General features: G+C 42.1%; 1 protein-coding gene across 2 annotated transcripts in view; it reads right to left on the bottom strand.

The window, feature by feature from the left end:
• Positions 1–20,778, bottom strand: part of PXK (PX domain containing serine/threonine kinase like) — a 74,989-nt gene that overhangs the window by 26,321 nt on the left and 27,890 nt on the right. For both annotated transcript variants that reach the window (XM_018562464.1, XM_018562465.1), the window contains exons 2-9: positions 18,981–19,031; positions 17,246–17,293; positions 10,162–10,348; positions 6,657–6,734; positions 6,496–6,569; positions 4,542–4,616; positions 2,382–2,486; positions 1,009–1,110 (exon numbers count right to left, since the gene is read on the bottom strand). In XM_018562464.1, coding sequence (XP_018417966.1) covers positions 1,009–1,110; positions 2,382–2,486; positions 4,542–4,616; positions 6,496–6,569; positions 6,657–6,734; positions 10,162–10,348; positions 17,246–17,293; positions 18,981–19,031 — 720 coding nt within the window. The remainder of the gene's footprint in view (positions 1–1,008; positions 1,111–2,381; positions 2,487–4,541; positions 4,617–6,495; positions 6,570–6,656; positions 6,735–10,161; positions 10,349–17,245; positions 17,294–18,980; positions 19,032–20,778) is intronic.

Genomic DNA, 20,778 nt, shown 5'->3' with positions numbered 1-20,778 from the left:
TGGGATTTAGATGTTTGAGCGTTGAACGCGCTACAAAACATTCAGGTGTGAACCAGGCCTTATACTCCCCCCTACATCTCCCTGTAACTGTCATCTTAACCATAATCTTCCCACTAAACCTCCATGTAACCCCCAAACCTAACACCAACTCTCTCTGTAACCCTCCATGTAACACTAACCATCGATGTAGCCCTAACACTAACCCTCCCTTTTACTAGCACTAACCCTCTCTGTAACGCTAACTCTCCATGAAACCCTAACCAAAATACTAACCCTCGCTGTAACCTTAACACTAACCCTCCCTGTAACCTTAACCCTCCCTGTAACCCTCATAACACTAACCCTCCCTGTATCCCCAAGACTAACCCCTCCCTGTATCCCAAAGACTAACCCCTCCCTGTATCCCCAAGACTAACCTTCCCTGTATCCCCAAGACTAACCCTCCCTGTATCCCCAAGACTAACCCTCCCTGTATCCCCAAGACTAACCCTCCCTGTATCCCCAAGACTAACCCTCCCTGTATCCCCAAGACTAACCCTCCCTGTATCCCCAAGACTAACCCTCCCTGTATCCCCAAGTCTAACCCTCCCTGTATCCCCAAGACTAACCCTCCCTGTAACCCTGACCATAACACAAATCCTCACACTATGCTTGCAAAATGTAAATCTAATCCTTTGCATACTCACCCCTCTTGTGCCATGACCTTTGCAAAGAAGGCCGCGCTTTGTGCATTATCCCAGCTCCAGAGTCTGTTTTATTTTAGCACACAGGCTCTTTCATCTACAATAATATTTTATTGCGCTTCATTTTTATTCCTAATATTTGAAATCACTGCCGTGTACTCTCAAACTCCTTCTAAATATGTCATATTTAATACAGGTTTTTAAAATTTTGCACATCCATTTATCACTCTGTTGGTACTTTTTGTCCAGATTAGAGATATTGTATTGCTTGTTTAGCCTGTCATTGCCTGAAGTAAGCAAGGTTTAATCCAACATATAAATCTACCTCTAGTATCTGTCGCCCAAAGGTTTTGATTTGCTGGAGCTCAAGTCCCTGGATTTTCCTTGGATTACAATATTTCTTCAGAAAGGGATCTTTAGGTTTGGCCTAAAAGATGGAAACACAGGAGTTAATTGATATAGAAAGAAGAAAACCCAAAAATAAAGCATGATGTACAAATAAAGAATACAGTTGGCTACTACATGTAATGGAGGGGGAGCGGAACATATGTCATCTATAAAAGTCACCCTTTTATGTCACAATGCCTAATAAGTACCAGTCTGTAATGTATGACAACAACCAGATTAAATGTTCCTTCCAGTGCTGTGCTTATATCAAACACCTTCAAAAATATGGCCAAATGAAATGTACACTGACAAAGACATGAATGACTGGAGGAGAGTATTAGCAACCTTGGAGCAGAATGGAATGGAGTACTGGTCATACAAAGGCTGACTTTTCACAAGACACACAAATCTGGTAGACTGGGTATTGTATGAACATTGTACAGAGAAAAAGGATCAAATGATGACCATCAGAAATGGAAGATCTGGTTGAAAAGATTTTCAAGCTGCATGAGGCATTATTATCTGCAGACAGGTTTTGTTTTTTTGCAAACTTGGAGTTCAGGACAATTACAATCTAAAAGATATACTGCAAAGTATATATATGAGTGGAAACGAGGACTGATAACCATAAATTCATATCAGACAATAGCGATCACTATAATCATTCATTTACTTATCATTTAGATATTACATTTTCATCAAATTGCCTGAACATTTGTCCTGTGTATGGCCATATTAATGAACAATACTACAGTTAAAGAGGCTCTGTCACATCATGGAAATGTTTCAACAATTACCTAGAAAGAAGGAACTGAATACTTACCACTTCTGTCACCTGCTAAATGCTGCTCCATTGCAGAGACATGGTCCCCCTAAGTCCGCTGCCATGGGAAGGCAGGATAGCCAATTAAATCAGTCTTTTCTTTTCAAGTATGTCCTTTGCTGAAATATTTTTATGATGCGACAGAGTCTCTTTAAATCTCAACTCCAACAACTAATTTTGTTAGTTTATGTTTTGGATGGTTTGGGGAAAGGTTAGATCTGTTATATCTCCGCACATTCCTTCCAATGGAAGGGTGTCAGAGGGACAGGTAGTGATAATAAACCTCTTGAATGGAGAGAGAGACACTGGAAAATATTTTGTAGAGATTCTAAGCATCACATTGCCGTCAGTGTCTTCCAGTCCAAAAAATAAAAAACACATTCCCCTCTTTACTTTTTATGGCCTCACAAAGACACCAATAAAAACTCTTTTTTAGGGGGGCTTTAAAGCTGTTGACTCCCCCAGCAGTCAGGTCCTGTAGGAATTACCTTATAGATCAGATCCTTCAGAGTCCCTTTTTCATTGAATGGTCTAATCACAAGTGCAGATGACTCGTTAGCAGTGGCAAACGTCACTCGGTATATATACGGATGCTGCAAAGAAGAGTAAAAATTCAGATACCGTTCATCCAAATCAAATATTCTCAGCAAACTGTGACCCTGGAGCTACACCCTTCCCACCCACCATCCCATGACCAACCATTGTGCCTAGGTGTCCAGTAAGAAACCCCATTAAACAGGTAGATTGGGGGGGGCTTGGTTAAAAATTAGAGATGTTGATCCCTTAGCAATGAAGTCAAAGCAAGATCACAGAGTGGCAAAGAGGAGGCTTTTCTCACTAAGGTAACAGCAGCCATCACTTAGCACCAACAATTTGATAAAATGTTTAAAACAGGCAGACAGGTCCACTTTAAAGGTAACAGGTACACTTAACCATGCCATAGCTATAGATACAAGTGAACGCTGTAATGACCGCACCTCATCTAGTGCTTTACAGGCCCAGTATATAAACTGGCACAAACAGTGCCAGTTCACATCGTGCCTGCATTTTTTTTCTCAGACGTCCGCCCACATTTTGTTTTTACAGCTGCTTTTATGAGGTAGGTTTTACATATTCATTTGTGCCCGGAGAACAGCCAGTAAGTATAAGCAGCTCTGGCGCACACAGCCGGGAGAATGCAGTCATGGAAATCGGAAAGGCTGCGTACAGTGACAGCCAAGTGTCGTCTGCTCTATTTGCCTGTTATATGACATAGATCTCCTCGGAATGGCGGCCTTGGAATATAGATGACCTAGAATTGTCTAGCTCAATGCCTAATACTGAGCTTCTTAACATTTTTCTGCTGGGTCTGCCCGTCAGCTTTGAAGGCAATGCGAGGATTATATAAATGTTACAAATCTTGGACAACCTGTCACCTTTGATATTCTAAGCATCTTACATAAAGCTTTACCCATTATGCAAATGTTTAAGAAAAGGTTTTCTCTGCTTCTTCTACTAATTTGCATTCTCATTGGCTTGATTTAATTTCAGATTTGGCATGCTTCTAATATTGCACTAATAGAATTTCATATACAGATATGCAGGCTCTTGTTCCTGTTCCTATCTGTATACCAAATAATGCAATCAGCATCCCTGCTTAAAGAGAACACGTTGGGCTGAGTGAAATTTGCAACCTTGATACTTGCTCCCCCTATCTAGCATTACTTGCTTTGAGTTTGACTCAAGAGAAGAGTTGGAAGTCACTTGAAGTCTGACTGCTGCCTTGCTCAATGTTACACCTCACATGTGGTCTGTCCCCCAGCTCCTAAGAGCACATAACAGTGTCAAGTCATAGAGACCTGTGGTTGTTCACATTCTTAATGGCAGTGGAAGTAAAGTGTTTTGGGTTTTATTTATTTTTTTAAAAGGCATCCGGAGGTGCCATAATGTGTTAGTACTGCTCTCCCCTCTGTCGCTCCCACCTTCTCCTGGACTACTTTCAGGTTCGGGGTCTATGGCCTTTTGATTGGCCGGGCCGCATTATGCAACACTCGCACATGCTCACGGGAGTTACTTTGTCTCAGCATGCATAGGTCAGTGCACAGGAAAAAAAAAAGAAAAACGCTGATAGACAGGTAGAAGATTTTGGCAGAAGAGACTTAGCCCTCATTCACACTAGAAAAGGCTAGCACATACAGCTCCGTGCTGCGTGCATGGCCGTATCGGGCCCCTCCTGGGAAAGACAGGTGCTGCGTGTGATTAGTATGCAGCCCCTGCCCTTCTCTATGAGAGTTTGCGGTCGTAAGCCCCCCTACGCTCACCCCAAGTGCAGGTCCGTACAGGTGCGTGTTTCCTGCCTCGGATGCAGGCAGGATCCATCCTGTCAGTGTACAAGTACGGACCACCCGACCGGACGTGCGGGTGAGGGTAGGGCGGCGTAGGGCCGCACACTCCCATAGAGAAGGACGGGGGCTGCGTAATAATCACACGCAGCACCTGTCCTCCCCGGGAGCTGCTCGATACAGATTTATATCTTTCAGCAGCTTTCTTATATTGTGATATAACTTAAGCACTGGATTAACATTGGGACAGAATGCAAATTATGAAAACTTATTCTGCAAACTACAAAATAAATTCAGTGATAGGTATGGAAAGTTATGTATACTCACAGACCACGATGGCAGGAGTTTTATCGCACACTGAAAATCTTTATCTTGTAAAAATTTGTCAGGACCCAGATCAGCCTGCCAGAGAGAAGGAAGCAACATCAATGTTTTCATATTCAGTTAATGACATGTGTCACCCCTTCCTTGTTGCACTCTCCATACAGACAATGACATGTGTCCCCCTACCTTGTTGCACTCCCAATTCAGACAATGACATGTACCCTCCTTCCTTGTTGTACTCTCCATTCAGACAATGACATGTATCCCTCTACCTTGTTGCACTCTCCATTCAGACAATGACATGCGTCTCCCTTCCTTGTTGTACTCTCCATTCAGACAATGACATGCGTCTCCCTTTCTTGTTGCATTCTCCATTCAAACAATGACATGTGTCTCCCTTCCTTGTTGTACTCTCCATTCAGACAATGACATGTGTCCCCCTTCCTTGTTGAACTCTCCATTCAGACAATGACCTGTATACCTCTACCTTGTTGCACTCTCCATTCAGACAATGACATGTGTCCCCCTTCCTTGTTGTACTCTCCATTCAGACAATGACCTGTATGCCTCTACCTTGTTGCACTCTCCATTCAGACAATGACATGTGTCCCCCTTCCTTGTTGAACTCTCCATTCAGACAATGACCTGTATCGTTCTACCTTGTTGCACTCTCCATTCAGACAATGACATGTGTCCCCCTTCCTTGTTGTACTCTCCATTCAGACAATGACCTGTATGCCTCTACCTTTTTGCACTCTCCATTCAGACAATGACATGTGTCCCCCTTCCTTGTTGCACTCTCCATTTCTGCTGTGCCAAGTTTCGAGCTTTGGGAATCCAGAACTACTGAAGTTCCTGCTAGATATTAATTTTGGACAGGACAGATTTTTAAACCCTAACAATGAACTTGTCTTAATTGCTCCCTTTTGGTTGGTTAGATTTACGATTGAAAGGGTATTGTTCTATCCATTAAAAAAAAAATCTGTTTCTGCCAAAAGTCCAATGAGCTCAAACTCATGTAGTGGTCTGACAATGCTGCACTGAAGCCTCAGACATTGTTATCAGGCTCTGTTAACTACAGAACACCTATGTTATAGAGATTAGGAGAGGTGGAAGTTTTCTGTAGTCCAAACACACTTCCTGCCCTAAAGTGAAAGAAATTGTAATCCCCCTGCAGAATAAGAACATCCAGCTCCATAGAGGGTCATTAGGAGTATACTTCTTATAGCATACGCTGTGTGACTTCATCTTTGTCAGAGTTTTGCATCACTTGTCATATTCGCACCTTCAAGGTAGGTTTGAATCTGTCTGGTGGATTTTAGAAATGTCTTAGTACTGGCATTTTTTCCATTAAGCTTTGGTGTGTGGGAGGCAGCAAGGATGGTGTTCCAGCATCACCAGCGGGCACGTTCCAGGATCATCACATAAAGGTAATGAGATAGACTGCTGAAGTATTGGATGAAAATGGAGTTACTCATGCGAAAAGGATTTGTCAATGTGCTTCTCCTCTCCCTTTTTTCCTCTTTTCTCCTTATCCTGATTTTCTGATTCTTTTGCACATTACCCCGCCTCCTACTCTCCTAATCACCTCCTGCCCTCATTTTCATTCCCTACCTCACCTCCCATTCTTTACTATTTTTAATACTGTGCAAATATATTTACCTCTGTCCACTTTTTCTCAGTACCACTAAAAAGGAACCTCAATTGAAAAAGTATAGATTTGCCATAGAAAACATTTAGAAATGTTATTTGTGCCTAAGCAGTACCCTAAAATGTATATTTTTGTCAAGAATTCCTCATGGAAAATAGCAGACACCCAATAAATGTCTTGTATATAAAAAAAAAATAAAAAAAATCACTCAGCAGGTAGGCTATGATCTCAAGCTTTCATTTTTAATTTTGCCTGAAGTGCACCTTTAAAAGGAAATATCATAGGACAGACAGTTAATCCACTTACCCAGCTTAAGACAAGATGGTCTTTCGGCTGATTTTTACATCTCATTAGGAAATACCTTTTCCGTAATCTCCAGCCTATGGGAAAACAACATAAGATGGGATTCACGAACACCAGTGCCACAAGAAATAACTGACAATGGTGATTCTTAACCATAACCTCACCTATGTCTTTAAGGGGCTCCATCACCTCGTATGTGGGCTCTGATCGGAAGAACATGGACACTTGCTGCAAAGCAATTTCTGTGCAAATATAACAGAGATCATTTATTATCAGGTATCATTTTTAAGAATATTCCTAATTCATGGCAACCTATTACTTGTGACGTATAATAAATGCATACTATGTTCCTAGTAAAATGTCTTCCCCAGTCTAGAGAATTCCAAGGGATGCTCCCGATTTCAATTTTGGGCACTTTCTGACCTCCTAGGTGTGCTAAAAAGCATCTTTAGCAGTCTAACACCCTTCCAATCACATAAGGAGTCTGTGAAACAGACTAGGTGGAGTCTCATGGGAAGAGTCACCCAGTGGCTTCATACATCTCTACTATAGAGGCAAGAATCCTATGACATACTCCTTGGGTCTCTTAGTACTGGGTAGCAATGCCTATTTGAGGTATTGCTGTTTAAATTCTGAGAGACATTCTAACTCTTCCCCCATCGTAGCCACAACTATAATGAAACAGCTTCAGTGGGGGCATTAAAAATCCTAGCAGTAGGACAACCTTGTAGAAGCTGCCGGTATGCAGGCACAGGGACTCGAGATTAGAGATCCTACCGGCAGAGTCTGTGAGAGGTTTAGAATTTTTTAGGTGCTTTAACTCTCCAACAAATATCAAAAACCGAAATATTAGCCTGGGTGAACCAAACCTTTAAGTTATACTAGATGTAGTATTAACAAGCTATTTTTGAAAAATGCACATCCGGGTCAACTTAAAGTGGGCTTGAACCAAAAAGAAGAGTAAAACATTAGAGAATATTTCGAAATATGAATTGTTCAGAAACAGAACCCTGAAAAATGTACCTTTTATCTTGATTCCTCTTGAGAAATAACAGTGTACTTCCTGGTATGAGAGAGTGCCTAAGCACTCCTACAGCTCAAGATATCTACAGTGTAAGATCTAAGGCTCTGTTGCCTCTAAATGCTAGTCTCAAGAGATTTAGAGTGACATCTGAGAATGCCACTACTGTGCTGTTTACTGGTCTCCTTGCTGGAGCCTCTGACATGTAGGAAACGAAGCCCTGTCTCTACCAAGATGGCCAGCTCCACAAAGAGAGAGCAGACCATCGTATGGTAGGTCATTGGTGGAGCATATCAGCTGTAGGAAGACCACAGACAGTACTGGTGACTAGTCCTTTGCCCGCTGCCTGCCTTTTGAGGCCCTTTTGGAGGCACAGCTTGCAGAGTTCATTTGTTCTTTAAGCTGTCTATACATCTCATTTCTCTCGATTTGTTTTCAGCTCTGGTGTTATAGCAAAGCGTTGGGCCTTTGCACAGTTCTGTGCAATATGTGAACCCTTAAAGAACATGTGTTAATAAAAACAAGGTATTTCATCTCCTCGCAGAGATTGTGTAGACATCAGAGGCAGCTGCTACGGCTGGCTTTCATTTGTCTATTGTATGCCAAACATGCTAAACACACAGCAGCTGATACACCGGTGACTTGAATCCATAAAACAAAAACAGTACGATGACAAGACTATAAAAACTATATTCACAATAGTCACGAACGTACATACTTAAACTTCAGGGTCTTTTACAAATCAGCTTCTATGGATAATTGCGGTCTTTATCTATGCCGTAACAGTTTTTAAGGTTATATTCTCTAAGCCACCAGATTGCTCTTCCCTATATGCCTCAAAGGAGTGCCAGACAAGTCTAATACCTATCTTAGACCCCATTCACACTGAGCTTCAACAAGATGAGCTGATTTGACCAGAGCGACATTGAGCTACACTGAGCATCTTTGAGCTACAGTGCTTATTTAGTTGCGTACGTAGCGCTTCTTTTGGCATTTTACTGCAGTGACTCTGTAGCTGCTACATTGGGCTATATCCAATCAAAAGTGGTCTTTGATGTGACATATTTCCTCTTCCTGTTTCCTGCTTCTGTGGAGAGTGTAATTTCTGGGCAAAAGTGACACTTGCTACGATGTTGTGCAAAAAACACCGATAATGAGCGACATTGAGCTACACCATTGAAGTCTATTGGGGCCAAGTAATGCGAAATCCACCAAAAAATAGCTCATGTTTGAGCTACAAGCTTCAGCTACAACCTACAGGTGACAATGAGCTGCAAGATGTGAACATCTCCATTGAAATGCATTGGAAGAGCTACATTGAGCTTCATATTTGAGCGATTTTTGAACGGAAAACGCCAAACAAATCACTCACTGTGAATGGGGTCTTACAGAAAGCAGGGCCAGGATCAGTAGAAGCCTGTGCCGTGTAATCACCCATATGTATAACCTTTATGTTGTCTGTTATCCAAACCCCCCTCACCTGATAGCGCTACCTACATATGATACCTCCTGTTCTGCCACCACTCAAGTCAACTCCCAATGCACCATTCACAGCCATTCCACTACATGGTGTCACATTAAAGCCTGCCAGGAGATGTAGTCCTCAAGCAAGGCAGCTATGTAATCAACTTACAGGCTACACACGCCTAGCATTTATCAAAAGCAGATCGGGCCACCTGACAACTGAGCAAGGGTGCCAAACCTGGCCTATCTTATCATTCAGCATTCATGCAGTAAAGAAAACAATAGTGTTATCTTAGGTCTTCAGATTCATGCCGATGTATCCATCATAAGGCCACATAAACCAGCCTTCAATTATCAGTCAGCCTTGAAAAAAGGACATAATCATTCGCAGCCTAAATATTGGCAAATTAGGTCAACAATAGCGTCAAAGATAATTACTTGTATGGGCACCTTAAGGAGGAACTTCATTCCCTTCCCATTAGCCCCTTTACATTTTTGCTTCCTGATAACACATCACAGTGCATGCACTTTAGAGTACCCCAATGCCTCCTAGGATGCATGACGTAAGTATCCCTGGGGGCTAGGGGGGCACATATGTAATTATTGCCTAAGTGAGAATACAGGAATTGTGAAAAGCATTTGGTAAAAAATAAATATTGGCTTGTTAGGGTGGAGGGGAATAGCAGTGGAATGAGAAAAAGTGGGTGCAGAGGGTGAAGGGCCCCTTTAAACATTTCAGGTTTGGCTTCCATGTTCGAACTAGTAAAGAGCCTTGCCACTTTCACCAGCAGCTACTTAAGGGAATGTTAAATTTTTTAACAGATTCTAAGATTCCATGCTTTGACAGATTCATTCAAGCTCCCTTTACCAACTATAGAAAAGATCAAGGTTGGGAGTTCCAGCACATTTTTATGATCCTAACTAAGGGCTTTCGTTCATTTTAATTCAGCCGCATTGGGCAGACAGCTTGAGCCCAGCATGTCCGATTATGGCTGGTCAGAGACTTCCCCTCAACTGCCCAACAGTTTCAAACCCCTCTACATGGTATTCCTGAAGCCAATGCAGATCTGTAGATTTGGCGAGACTATCATACACAATCAGACCGTCACATGACTGCATCACCTGGATCATACCAAAGTCTGACTCAGTGAAAGGCACCATAAAACATCAGTCTTGTGACCTACCTGTGTAATTTGCTGAATAGTTATTCGGGTCAAGGAACTTCTTTACAACTTCACAATTACTCAATATATGATTGGAGGTGATAAAGTTCAGATAGTTTTGGAGCCCTTTCTGTCGCTCAGCAATAAATTCACGGTCCATGTTTCCAATGAGTTTCTTGGGAGGAAGAGGTAGACTTAGACCTGAGATCTGGAAAGACATAAAAATACAAAGTATAAGCATTGCATTGTTTGCAAGTAAAGGTCACTAAGCTAAAAGATTCCAGATCCATTGAACAGAGTTTGCCAAACAATTTGTAACACCAAAAGGCAGCAACAGCAAAAACACGTTCTCCCGTATGACTCAAAGTGTGGTCTGTATAAACAGAGCAACGATACTACTCGGAAGGTTGACAGTATTATATCTATGGACAAGAAGCAATTTTGCAGATATGGCTTGTCTGCACTTTAGACTATAGAGAGACACAAGCCTGCAAACCAGGAATGAACAAGTAAAGGCATAAGGAATACCACTAGATTTGCATTCAGCATTGCCAAATGTTAGACTTTGGTTGACCTTTTTACCCGTTAAATCCCAGCTCCTAGGGTCATCTTCAGACACAATAAGATAAAGCGGACCTTCACTACCCCAGATCAACTTTATCTCCCTGCTATCTTAGTGTGATCTAAAATGCTAATTTATTGTTTTTTGTCTGGCCCTGCAACCTCCACAGGGACTCACAGACCTGCCCGGGTATCTTTGGGGCCGGCTTCAGGACCCAGAAGAGACAGCTGGTTTCGATGAAGCAAAAAACGAAGATGGTGGCATGGAACAAAGGTTGTGGATTGGTTGGTCACAGCAAGACAAAGCTGGATTCACAGCATAACAGGTAAGGTGAAACAGGAAAAAAAAGCAGGGGGAGTTCCCCTTTAAGCCAAGTAGGAGAGAAAAGGTAAGCTGTTTATAGGAAAGCCGGCACATTAATGATAAATGATGACTGAATATTCAGATTCGCTCCTAAGTTCAGGCGTGACTTGTTCTCTTAACAAGGAAACAAGAACAGCCCAAAAAAAGTTAAATGTCAGCTGTCATTTTTACAGTTTCTAGATTCCTTCACTACTAGAACTTGTGACTGACGATCTATCACGTAACATGAATAAAAGACGCTTTTGATAACCCTGGGGGAAAAAATCATATGGATGTGTGGGCAGATAATTGAATTGCTACACTGGATTACAACTGTTTGGTTTTGTTACAAACCCATTTAAATCCTGGAATCGGTCACCACTGCCCATAGGCTTTTTCCTTTTTGTCTGCTTTTCCTAAAACATTACGATTTCAAAGCACTGCATACTTCATAAGAAGGCATTCTTCTACTTGTAGTTCATAACACCCCCCCGCCTTTCCCCAAATTTTGAATTGGGCTTAATAACACAACTATCCCTCCCCTCCCCAAATGCCAAGGTGTTAGGCGTGATCCTTGACTCTCACCTTTTTTCCCCACATCCAATCACTATCCAAATCCTGCCGCCTTCACCTTCGTAATATCTCCAAAATAGGCTCCTTCCTCACCAATAAAACCACAAAGCTACTCATCCACTCCCTTGTTATCTCTCAACTATTATAACTCCCTCCTCATTGGCCGACCTCCAAACAGGCTTCATGAATGCTGCTCCTAGACTCATCCACCTAACCAACTGCTCAGTGTCTGCCACCCCTCTCTGCCAATCCCTGCACTGGCTTCCAATCGCCCCAATGAATAAAATTAAAAATGTTAACAACCACTTACAAATCCATCTACAACTCTACCCCTGGCCATATCTCCACCCTCATTTCAAATCATCACCCTAACTGTCCTTTCTGCTCCTCCAAAGACCTCCTGCTCCCTAGCTCCCTCATCAACTCCTCCCATGTTTGCCTCTAGGACTTCTCTAGAGTCTCTCCCATCCTCTGGAACTCCCTACTCCAACCTGTACGACTATCTCCAACTCGGTTTGCTTTTAGGTGATCCCTGAAGACTCATCTCTTCAGCCTATCCCACCTCAAACCAATCACTGAACTATCACTTTCTCAAACAACTCAATACCTTACACAGCTACCATCATTAGTATAACTTGCCCCTCCCTTTTAGATCTTTTAGATTATAAGCTCTCATGGGCAGGTCCCTTCTTACCATCTTGTTTTGATCTGTATTGTAACTGTAATGCCTTCCTTATTGTAAAGCGCTGCGCAAATTGTTAGCGCTATATAAATCCTGTATAGTAATAATAACTAAAACACACCTTGCAGCCAGATAAGCTAAAGAAGGACCTACATCTGTTGGCTGAAAGATCCTATAAATCGGAACAGACCTTAAAATAAATGGCCCATCTGACATAAAACGACTTTGTATTCTGAACTTGCGTCATTATAAAATGCACATTTTCTTTTTGTAGTTGTGTTCTACCATCTGTCCCAAAATCCAATTTGCGTGCATTAAGCACAGCCCAGGAGCAAGCCAAAGAAAGAAGTGCGAGATACAGGGCACGGTAATGAAGAGGATATGAAGCGTGGCCTGCGTTAAAAAGCAGGAATTACTGCCCGTTTACATGCTAGATGCGAGCAATGGAGATTATCAGATCTGACAAGCGGCTGAAAATCCAATTACACCTGAAACGAGGACAAGGGAAAATGAAATGGTCATCCGCAGGGGGAGAACGTGCGGCTCGCTCACTGAAGCATTTTCCAGTGCCCTCACCTTCTCAATTGTGATGACAGCGCAGAACTAATAACTAGTGTCTCCTCTAAAGGTTCCATAAATCTACGGAGTATTATTACATCGCTCATCATATTTATTTGATTTTAAATAGCTGTAGATTTATCCGCACTTATAAGTGCCCATTTGGCAAAGCAAAGACTGAATGCAGGGTTCATGCAGAAGGGCATTTTCTGAGCCTTTGCTTTTTTATACATTGTGCCGAACACATTTATTTTATTTTATTACAGGTATTATTATAGTGTCCACAATTTACGCCATGCTTTACATATTGTACATTCACATCAATCATGCACTCAAGGAGCGTACAATGTAAGGTCCCTTACCTCATGTACACCCATACACGTACTAGGGCCAACTTTGACAGGAGCCAACGAACATACTAGCATGTCTGTCTCATTTAAATGTTCCATAAAATTAATGATTGTTCATATAACTCATGATACTGAAAAGTGACTACAGCTATATCCCAATCTACAGGTCAGAGAAGCAAGCTTAGCCGAGTGGCCAAACCTACTTTGTTCATGTCCTGTGCCAATTGCTAGCCTCCATATAGAAAATCCAATTATCTATACATATTATTGATGCCCTGAAATGCACCCATCCTTCCCGCATAGGTCTAAAAATTAGCAGTGGCTGGCATCTTCCTTACTCTCTTCTAGCCAACCAATGTCAATGACTGATCTGTGTGCAAAAACTGGCTTTTTTTCTGAGATCTCACCATATTTTGCAAAATTTGACAAGATCTCAGAAAAAAAGCCTATTCATTTTACACAGATCTTGCAGTTTACCTACCAGAGTTCCCTGAAAGGCGCTGGTGATGTAGCCTTTCCAGGGGGCAGCCCTGGCTACATCACCGAAAATCAGGAAAAATGATGCAAGTTGATAGTTTATGCTTTCGTTTAGCATATCAGCAGCTGCATGTACAGGAGGGTTTGTGTGTTTGGGGAGGAAAGGTGCGCTTTGAGGGGAAATCCAATTAAAATTGACAACCAACTTACCAGTCCTTAGCTGTGGTGGCTGGATTAGTTCTCTTTCTACATTCTTTTTAACTGCTAGTAACAGACTTCCTGTTCTAAGGTGGCAATGCTCACTCACTACACTCTATTTATGGAGGAGCAGTGTTGTTACGCTAGAAAAGAAAGTGTGTAAGGACTACAGAATTCCTCCTCTTTACCTTATCACCATAACATGTGGAATGGGGAGGGGGGGACTGAAAGCCAAGAGGAATGTGAGGTCAAAGCTCAACATGCTTCAGTATCTAAGGTCTATGTGCACAACCCAGTGGAATCAGACACAAAGTTCACTTTGCAAGGGCATTTTCCCTTAAAAGGAAAACTAAAAGGAAACCTTTTTTTGCCTTTAGTCCTCTTTTGGGGACTGATTGCTGCCCGATTGACAGCTGGCTCTGGCTCTCTAGAGCCAGAGCCAGCTGTGCAACCCCCTCCCATCTGTCCCTCCAATGAGCACTGAGAAACAGTGCCCAGAGAGGGGAGGGGGGATGACTGACAGTCACTACTCTCTGCAGGGAGAAGACCGTGAGCTGAATGATCAGCAGTTCGTGATTGTTCATCTCAATCTCTAGAGTCAGCATGTGACACCTCCAGTGTCACATGCTGGAAAGAGTACATTTTACTATCCCAATAGTTCTCCTTTAACTTAGTGAATGTGGGGAAGCTCTGCTGACTTCCATCATCCAATTGTGTGTAAGCAAAAATACTGTTTTTTTTTTTATTTTTCTTGCTTGCAATCGGATTTTTCTTTGCAAAGAGAATTTTCACCACAACTAAGCTAAGGGGACAATTCCCTGCAAAGTGAACAGACTATCTGCCTTCAGTAAATCAATCCCAAAGACCTCACCAAAAATTGGTTTAGGGTGCGTCCATTGCTGCATTCCTGGCCACAAAAATGAGCATCAATTAACGTTAATAGGTTATAATTAGAGATTTAAACTGTTACTTGAAACTGTAAAAACATTTTTGACTCAATTAGATTTCTTTAGCCCCTTGTAGACAACTGCCCTACTGAAAAGCAATGTATTATAAATAAGGCTATTTTGAAGTGGCTACTATGCAACCAGCGTTCCCCCTAGAATATGTGCACATTTTGCTCAATGTCTTGGGAGAATTGCAGACACAGCAAGTCACCGTAACAATGTCAGGATGCACAGCACAGGTAACATGCACTAACCCCCCACTGGAAAGCTCAGCCAAAAATATCCATGGGGCAAACCTAGATCCTTCAGCTACTTCTACATAAACCATCACCTGCAATGGGTGTTGCAGGTCAAATGGGATCTTTAAAAAACACACACAAGGTGTGCCCCTAGGTTTTCAGATTCTGGGATCCCATAACAATTCCAAATCATGAAAATATTCTTACGCTTATTCCAAAAAGTTCCCTTTTTCCTGGAGAAAAAAGTTCTTAAAACCAAGAATACTACCTATAGTATAATACAAATTTATTACTATGGCTGTTAGAATGGCCACTAGATTTTCTCCAGAACTAAAGTGTATATAAAGCCGAAACGTTTTTTTGGGTTTAAATAGACTAGGTCAGAGTTAGAACCCCGGTCAGGTTTTTATTGCCCCAGTTGAGGAGATTCACCCTCACTATTTGTCTTTTTATGCGTCTCTTTTTGTCTTTTTTTGTGCTGGACACTGGTACTGGTCACAACTGTCTAAGGCCCCATTCATAACTGAGCGTTCAGTAGATTGAACGCCTAAGCACTACAACGTTCAAGAGGGAGAATCCCATTGTTTTAAATGGCCAGTGTGTACACCTGAGAGTTCTGTCACTTGTAGAAAATCAACTGAAGCTCAAAAAATGACATGAGCTTGGAGCAGTCAAGCATTTTTGGCGTAATGGGAGTGCAAGAAAAACATGTGAAAAATACAAAAAAGTGCATAACGTGCATATTTCAGGCATTTTGTTTTCTCTAGTAACTAACTGCATTGGCTAAAAATAAAAACATGTAAAAAAGGAGAACTATGAGGTGAGTGCTTTTCACTCATCCTCATAGTTCTAGCCGACCTGTAACAATGAGAGTGTCACAGGTCGGCTCAGTAGATCGGGAAGTGAGCGAACACATACCGGCGTTCGCTCACTTCTTGATCCTGTCACGGCTCTCTGCCGTGACAGGGAGGGGCTGGATTCCCATCTCCCCGCTCCGATCCGCCAGCACTGATAGACAGAGCCAGCTGTCACTCACGCAGCTGGGCGGATCCAGACATAATTGTCGGGATCTGCTTCAGTTGCGGCGTCTCAGTATACCGCGAGCTACAGCTTAAGGGTGACGGGTATACTTAGGGTAAACTTAGTTTAGGGTGACGGGAGGACGCTAGTTTGTGTCCTCCCGTTACCCTAAGGAGAACTATGGGGAAAAGCCCTAACACCATAGTTCTCCTTTAAAAAACAAAACACACAAGCCTGAAACATTTGCAAAAACACCTGCACAAATGTTCAAGCAGCTCAAGTGTGTCACACAGACTGATCAGGAAAGGATCTGTGCATGGATCCCCTCCTAATCGGAGAAATACGGTTCGGATGTCCACATTGTGACCGTCCAGTTTTTTCCTCCATCTTACGATGGAGGAAAAAACTGAAATGACCGGACCCCATGTCAGTCTATGGGGAATTGGATGTAAACAGACATGGTCTCTAATCCGTTTGTTTTCCCAAACCTGGTCACAGTAGGGGGTAACCGAGTGTAAACTGGTGCCCAGCCATTTACATATAGCTGCCCATAGACTAGCACATGGCATCCGATTGGATCAGTCTGAAAAACTGACAGGTGGACACGATTAGACCGTCCATGTGAAAGGAGCCTTATTTTGGCATTATTTTCTGTTGCATCACCAGGACAAGAATTAAAAGGGAAATTGCAATGTACACAGATGGTATTAAAAAAAAAAAAGATGGGGTTTAACTCCTCCCTACTGTATCCAAAATGTTTAAATTCAACTATTTTGTATTAGGAAGTCACCACTTAAGACAAATTCAGAAAGTAAAACTGTAATCTGTTATCTGCTAATGCTACTCAGCCCACACTGAAACTTAGTCATAAAACCTCAATTTCCAGGAACTAGAATTCATTGGGGTAATTTATTTTATGTATTTTGTTAAGTTTATATTTTTCTAAAGTTTTGCATCTGATTTTTTTATCACTCCACTGGCCTGAAATGTTTTGTTTATGGATAAGGAAAGAACATCTAGTATCTTCTGAGAATACAAGATGAGCAGTGCTGATATTCACCAGTTTATTTGTGTATTTCACATTTTGCATCCGGCAGGGGAAATGTTCACTCTTCTAGAGAAACTATTTATGATTAAAGCAAGGCAAAAAAACTTACCTGCAGGTTATTGTTGAGCGTGTCAAAGTCACTGTATCTTCTAACAATCTGAAAGGTATAAATGCAGCACGCATTTAAAAAAAACAATGTTGTGGGGTGACACATACATAACATACGCTAATGATATAGACCTGCCACCGATGGTACAGCGAACCATATTATAGAAGACAGTTAACTGCACTTCTGAGTTTCACCAAAAAAGAATTTAAAAAAATCAAATTTGAGTCAATTTTCATTATCAATTCACCTGCCATATATAAATGTATTGTAAAAGTACAATAAAACCCTAACTGAATGGCATTTAGGCCTCGTTCAGATGGGTACCAGGAGGGTGGGAAAAAACAGGCAGTCGATGCATGTTTTTACTGCCAGAGGCTCCCTAAAGGCTAAAATAAGGGTCACTCAGGCTTGTATACATACCGCGGCTGCAATGCATTGTGTCACAGCACATTTCAACAGCATGTAGCATTTGGCAGGTGTGGCCGCTTGCTAAATGTGACCATTGCAGCCAATGGGACTGCACCGCAACCACATGGGTACAGTATTGTAATTGAGAACCCCTATTGTAATGTTGGGAGGGACTCTGATGGGTTAAAGCAGGGATGGCCAAACTATGGCCCTCCAGCTCCCCCCGGGAGTCATGCCTGTGGCTGTGAAAATCTTGCAAAGCCTCATGGGATTCATAGTTCCACCACAGCTGGAGGGCCGCAGTTTGGCCATCCCTGGGTTAAAGGATTACAGCCCTGGCTTCTGCATTCTATGTTAATGAAGTTAATGAGAGAAACGCAATAATTAAATGTCAGTCCTAAGTCTTTCTAGAAGGACAGTGAGATCCTGAGGAAGTCAGCCATGCTGCCTGCTGCAACAAAACATCTAAAAGGTAAGATTTTTCATTATGCTGTGTGTATAGAACACAAACATATAAAGGGGTCTTCTCAAACTTGACTGCAAAACGTGGAAAAACACTTTAAACTACGTGATAGGTTCTTGTATCTCTTGTGTATTGTAGTTTCTTAGATCTCTTGTGTATTGTAGTTTCTTGTATCTCTTGTGTATTGTAGTTTCTTAGATCTCTTGTGTATTGTAGTTTCTTGTATCTCTTGTGTATTGTAGTTTCTTAGATCTCTTGTGTATCCAGTGCGTCTCCGTGCAGTTCGCGGTCAGAACGCACTGGATCGCATAGGTCAAGCTGAGCGGTGTTCTGGGGCGGGAGGGGGTGGATCGGTGCCATTTATATCAATGGCAGCGCAGACCCACAGTGCGATTGCCTGCATCAGAACGCGACGTATAGGAATGCCCTCAGTTCCAGTGCAGTGTGATCTGATAAAATAGTGCTTGCAGCAAACCAGACTACCCCTTTTATAGGTAAAATATCATTTCTGGCTGGACTGATCCTTTAAGCAGCAGGGACTTCAAGGAGGGCTGGCTAAACCCTGTAAGCATCCAACAACAATATGAATGTCTGCATCTTATAAACTGTGAAAGAAGGAAGACCTTCATTACAGGAGTTATGCGTCAAGGTTCAATTCTTATTGATCTCCACCGATTAGCAATTTCACAGCAATGAAGGAGCAGCTCTGAGGCAGCTCGAACAGGCTGAGCCGCGTGACGCACGTCATTATTACAGTGCAGATGATGGATCTGTGTATTTGCCAGCCATAATAACCTTGTGACTATGGATGTGTTTATAATACAGGAGATGCTGCTGACAAGGTGAAATCAGCACATGAATTACCTGCCAGCTGTTTTCCATGGATACCCCTCGCTGGACTCGTATGATGTATTCCTGTGGAACCAAAGCAGAGAATTGAGCAAAGCACTGTAATTATAACCAACATAGCCTCCAGCAGTGTCAGGGCTACCGGAGCCAACAATATAATACACAATATACAGAGTACACTACAGAAGAGCAAAGGACAGGTGCCGGGGCTGGATCTGGTTGGTGCGCACTGCATTACATCCCCAACCACATCATTATAAAATAAATGACTCCACTCCATGTAAAAATAGATACATACATTTTACACATATACATTATAACAGTCACAGAATTAAAAATGTATGTGGCGCAGATTTTGAATTCCCTACTTGTGTGATTGGCTCACTGATTTTCTAAATGGCCGTTCACAACCTGAAGTTAAATTACAGGAATCCCCTGCAATAGTACCATCAGCAGTCTTTAAAGCAGAACTCTGGGCAAAAAAGTGTTCTTAACCCTTGCAGTGGGGCTACCCCCCACTGCAAGGGTTAAAGGGTTATTAAACCCTCAGCATGTCTTGCATATATCTACTACTAGCAAGCAGTAGATATATGCAAAATGATTTAAAAAAAAAAAAACTTTATCAAACGGTTAATTTTTCAGCTGTCGTTCCAGGGCTGGTGCTGGTCTCCGATCCAGATAGAGGAGGCTCCAGGGACCGATCTAAGAGCAAGCCGGCTCCGAGGATCGGGAGAGTATAATTTTTTTTAAGCACCTAGACAAAAATGAGCACTTAACCGTTGCAGTGCGGGGGTGGCCCTATTGCAAGGGTTAAGAACATGTTTAGCTGGAGTTCTGCTTTAAAGCTGAACTCCAAACAATCAGATAAATGCCAGACAGCACAGCCAGAAGAGTGACACCAATTTATCTGACTGAGTTATGAAACACCATGGTGTCACCTCCCAGCCAGCTAAAAAGACAATTAAAAAGAATAAATGTGCTACAGGACTTGGGTTGGTCTAATGTACAAAGCTTTGATACTTCTGGTAATAAACGCTGACCTACAATTGCTTACTGGCCCATTACTAAGATGTGTGGCCTCACGTTAGGATCAAAATTATAATGTGGTATTAGGCAGACCAGCCCCTGACACCTGGAACTGTTAGAGGTCCAGGATACATCACATGGAACTATTATACAGAATTCATATAGCGCCTGCGATGCTTTATAAAAAAAAAAAGTGGGACAGTACCAGTACAGTACAATTCCATAAAGGAGGAATAGGAGATCCCTGATTTTGAGAGCTTACAATCTAAAACCAAAGTCATTTATTACAAATGTTCCAGCAGGTAGGTAATCAAGGAACATAAAAAAAACATTGCGACTCCCTTGTGTAGAAGTTTTATTATATAAAAAAGGATAAAAGACAATGGAACAATGGATGTACTCGCAAACAAGTCATCAAATAAAGAGCCTTCATATAAGTCAGTCTTGTCAGCATTGGAAAAAAGAATCAGAACTACATGGCTTTAAGCCCAGCAGCCTGGAGCAGGAGATCCTTCTGACTGCATGTCAGCCTGGGTTTACGCGTTTCTAGGACCACGCCCCCTTCCTCAGAACCTCTTCTCTTCTGAGGATGACTATTCCTCTACTTCTTCCCCGACAGCCACACAAAAAGTTATGTAAATGTGGTGTGGGGGTGGAGGCGCTAGGCCAGCATAGACAGCAATTAGACACTTCCAATTTTATTAACGTTGATGACAGGGCCTTCTTAACTTTAGAATCTCTGCCATAGAAAGAATAAGGCCTCTTTCACACGGTCCAATCAGGAGGG

The sequence above is a fragment of the Nanorana parkeri genome, unplaced genomic scaffold (assembly GCF_000935625.1).
Source record: "Nanorana parkeri isolate BGI_ZX_2015 unplaced genomic scaffold, ASM93562v1 scaffold578, whole genome shotgun sequence".
NCBI classification, from domain to species: domain Eukaryota; kingdom Metazoa; phylum Chordata; class Amphibia; order Anura; family Dicroglossidae; genus Nanorana; species Nanorana parkeri.
Note: the sequence above shows the minus strand (reverse complement) of the source record. Positions and strands in the feature narration are given on the sequence as shown.